Raw genomic sequence first — 2497 nt, 5'->3', positions numbered from 1 at the left:
AGGGACCCAGATGGACCTTAAGGGGGCTCACAGGAGAACAGCTGCTGGGCCCTGGCATGAAACCCCTCTCTCATCCTACCCCAGGGGTCTACTCTTTTGGCCTCTTCACCACGACCATCTTCGCTAACGCGGGGCAGGTGGTGACCGGTAATCCCACGCCTCATTTCCTGTCCGTGTGCCGCCCCAACTACACGGCCCTGGGCTGCCCGCCACCCTCACCGGACCGGCCAGGGCCCGACCGTTTCGTCACTGACCAGGGTGCCTGCGCCGGCAGTCCCAGCCTGGTGGCTGCTGCGCGCCGCGCCTTCCCCTGCAAGGACGCTGCCCTTTGCGCCTATGCCGTCACCTACACAGCGGTGAGCCCCGAAATGGAGGCAAGGCAGTTGGGGGGCGGCCAGTGGTCAGAAGACCCTGTGGGCTGGGGCCTCCAATCCCTCCCAGAGTGAGGCCACGCCCTACGTCACTGTGACTCCGCCCCTAGGGCGGAGGCTCTGGCTCCACCCCTTGGAGTCTGGTCACGCCCCCATCTTGAGTCAAGAGCCGTCCCCTTGGTGTTTAGCCACGCCTCCAGACCCACTAACCCGGCATCCGAAGGAGGCTATTGGCTCAGCTCTATAGACTCTGTCCAATGAAGCCTAGCCAACTCCCTGCCGTGTCACAGGTCCTGGTTATTGGCTGGGTGACTAGGTAGTGGGCTTTCAACTCTGTCCCCTGGAGCCCTTGTCCCCCACTTTGACATCACCTTTTATTGGTCTGGCCATACTCCTGAGTCAATTTCGTTGAAACTTCCTGATTCTTCTCCTCTGCTTTTCCCTGGTCGCACCCACTGTTGCTCTGACTCCTTTTTCTGGCGTTGGGGACTATGCTTCTAACCCTGTTAGTGGTCCCCATGTGTTTGGGGACTCCACCTCTTGGAGCTCCTGATAGCACTTGTCACTTGGGCCTGACTCCACCCTCTGACTTTGTGGCTACACCCTCAGCCAGCAAGTATCTTTCACCATCTGTGATTGGTTTCCCAGAGACCTGGGGCCCCAGACCCTATCTACTGCTCTTTGGTGCTCAGGCTACACCCCCTTTCCTGCAAAGTCCCACTGGGGGTCCATGACTCCATCCCCTGAACTCCAGTCCCCCTGGCTGTGTTCTTTGGAGCCCCAACGTGGCTTCTCAGGGTTCAGACCTCACCCCCTTCCCTGAATGTAATGTCCACTTGAGTTTGGGAACTGTTGCTGCCGTGTGACCTCTAACCTGTCCGGCCCCTGCAGATGTACGTGACACTCGTGTTCCGCGTGAAGGGCTCTCGCCTGGTCAAACCCTCACTCTGCCTGGCCCTGCTGTGCCCTGCTTTCCTGGTGGGCGTGGTCCGCGTGGCGGAGTACCGCAACCACTGGTCGGATGTGCTGGCTGGCTTCCTGACAGGGGCAGCGATTGCCACCTTTCTGGTGAGCCCCCTTGCCTTCCATCCCTGACCCGAGGCAGGACTGCGTGATGATGAAGGGTGTGGACTCTGTGTGACCTTGGGCAAGTCCCTTAGCCTTACCTAGCTGGGACATTCTCATCTATGAAATCGGATAACAGGTTTGGGACGCGGGTAAGGCAAGTGAGGCACTTACTTGAGTACACCAACTAAGCGGGATACCAGAACACTCAAGATCAGGGAAATATTATAAATAATATTATAAAATAATATTAATCATGACAAATTTATTTTATTTATTAAAAATAATTTTTTTGGAGGCACATGGCATGCAGGTTCCCTGACCAGGGATTGAGCCTGTGTTCCCTGCAGTGGAAACACAGAATCTTAACTACTGGGCCACCAAGGAAGTCCCAAGATAAATAATATTCTAATGAAATATTCTTCCAAATCAGGATTAATGGAAAAACCCATGTTGTCCAAAATACCAAAGGTTTAAATAAGGACAGGATTAGATCCTGTTGTTACACAACTCAGCATCATTTGCCTCCCCATGTGGAATAAGTAATAAGGGTACCTATTTCTTAGTAAAGTGGAAACAACGGTATTTGGCACATTATAGGCACCATAAAAGTGTTAGCTGTTCTTGAAAACCTAAGCCTCAGTTTCCTTATCTGACAAATGGGAATAGTAATCTACCTTATCAGCCTCAGGCCTCAACAACCCCTTTCCCTCTGTTGATAGGTCACCTGTGTCGTGCACAACTTCCAGAGCCGGCCACCCTCTGGCCGAAGGCTCTCCCCTTGGGAGGACCTGAGCCAAGCCCCCACCATGGACAGCCCCCTCGAAAAGTTAAGTGTGGCCCAGGTAAGGGGGGCCGGGGGCTGCTCCCGGCTGGAGAGGGTGGTGGGTGGAGGGGGGACCAAGGAGGGAGGAAGTCGGCAGGCGGTGGGGGTCTCAGGGCCATGGAGGGGTAGAGGAATCACTTGTCTCTGTGGACCTGGGTCCCGGGGGGGCTGTCCCACAGAATGGAAGGGTGTGTCCCCCCTCCTCTCAAGGAGACATGATTAATCCTGAAAACTC

At 55.1% G+C, this 2497-nt stretch overlaps 1 protein-coding gene across 2 annotated transcripts in view; it reads left to right on the top strand.

Annotated features, from left to right (window-relative positions):
* Window positions 1–2497, top strand: part of LOC104979796 (lipid phosphate phosphatase-related protein type 2) — an 8504-nt gene that overhangs the window by 4275 nt on the left and 1732 nt on the right. The window contains exons 6-8 of one of the 2 annotated variants that reach the window (XM_010828321.1): window positions 85–356; window positions 1263–1439; window positions 2159–2265. In XM_010828321.1, coding sequence (XP_010826623.1) covers window positions 85–356; window positions 1263–1439; window positions 2159–2265 — 556 coding nt within the window. Of the gene's footprint in view, window positions 1–84; window positions 357–1262; window positions 1440–2158; window positions 2282–2497 lie in introns of both variants that reach the window. The other variant, XM_010828320.1, reaches the window with a different exon arrangement.

Source organism: Bison bison, unplaced genomic scaffold (assembly GCF_000754665.1).
Source record: "Bison bison bison isolate TAMUID 2011002044 unplaced genomic scaffold, Bison_UMD1.0 scf7180017864492, whole genome shotgun sequence".
Lineage (NCBI taxonomy): Eukaryota > Metazoa > Chordata > Mammalia > Artiodactyla > Bovidae > Bison > Bison bison.
Note: the sequence above shows the minus strand (reverse complement) of the source record. Positions and strands in the feature narration are given on the sequence as shown.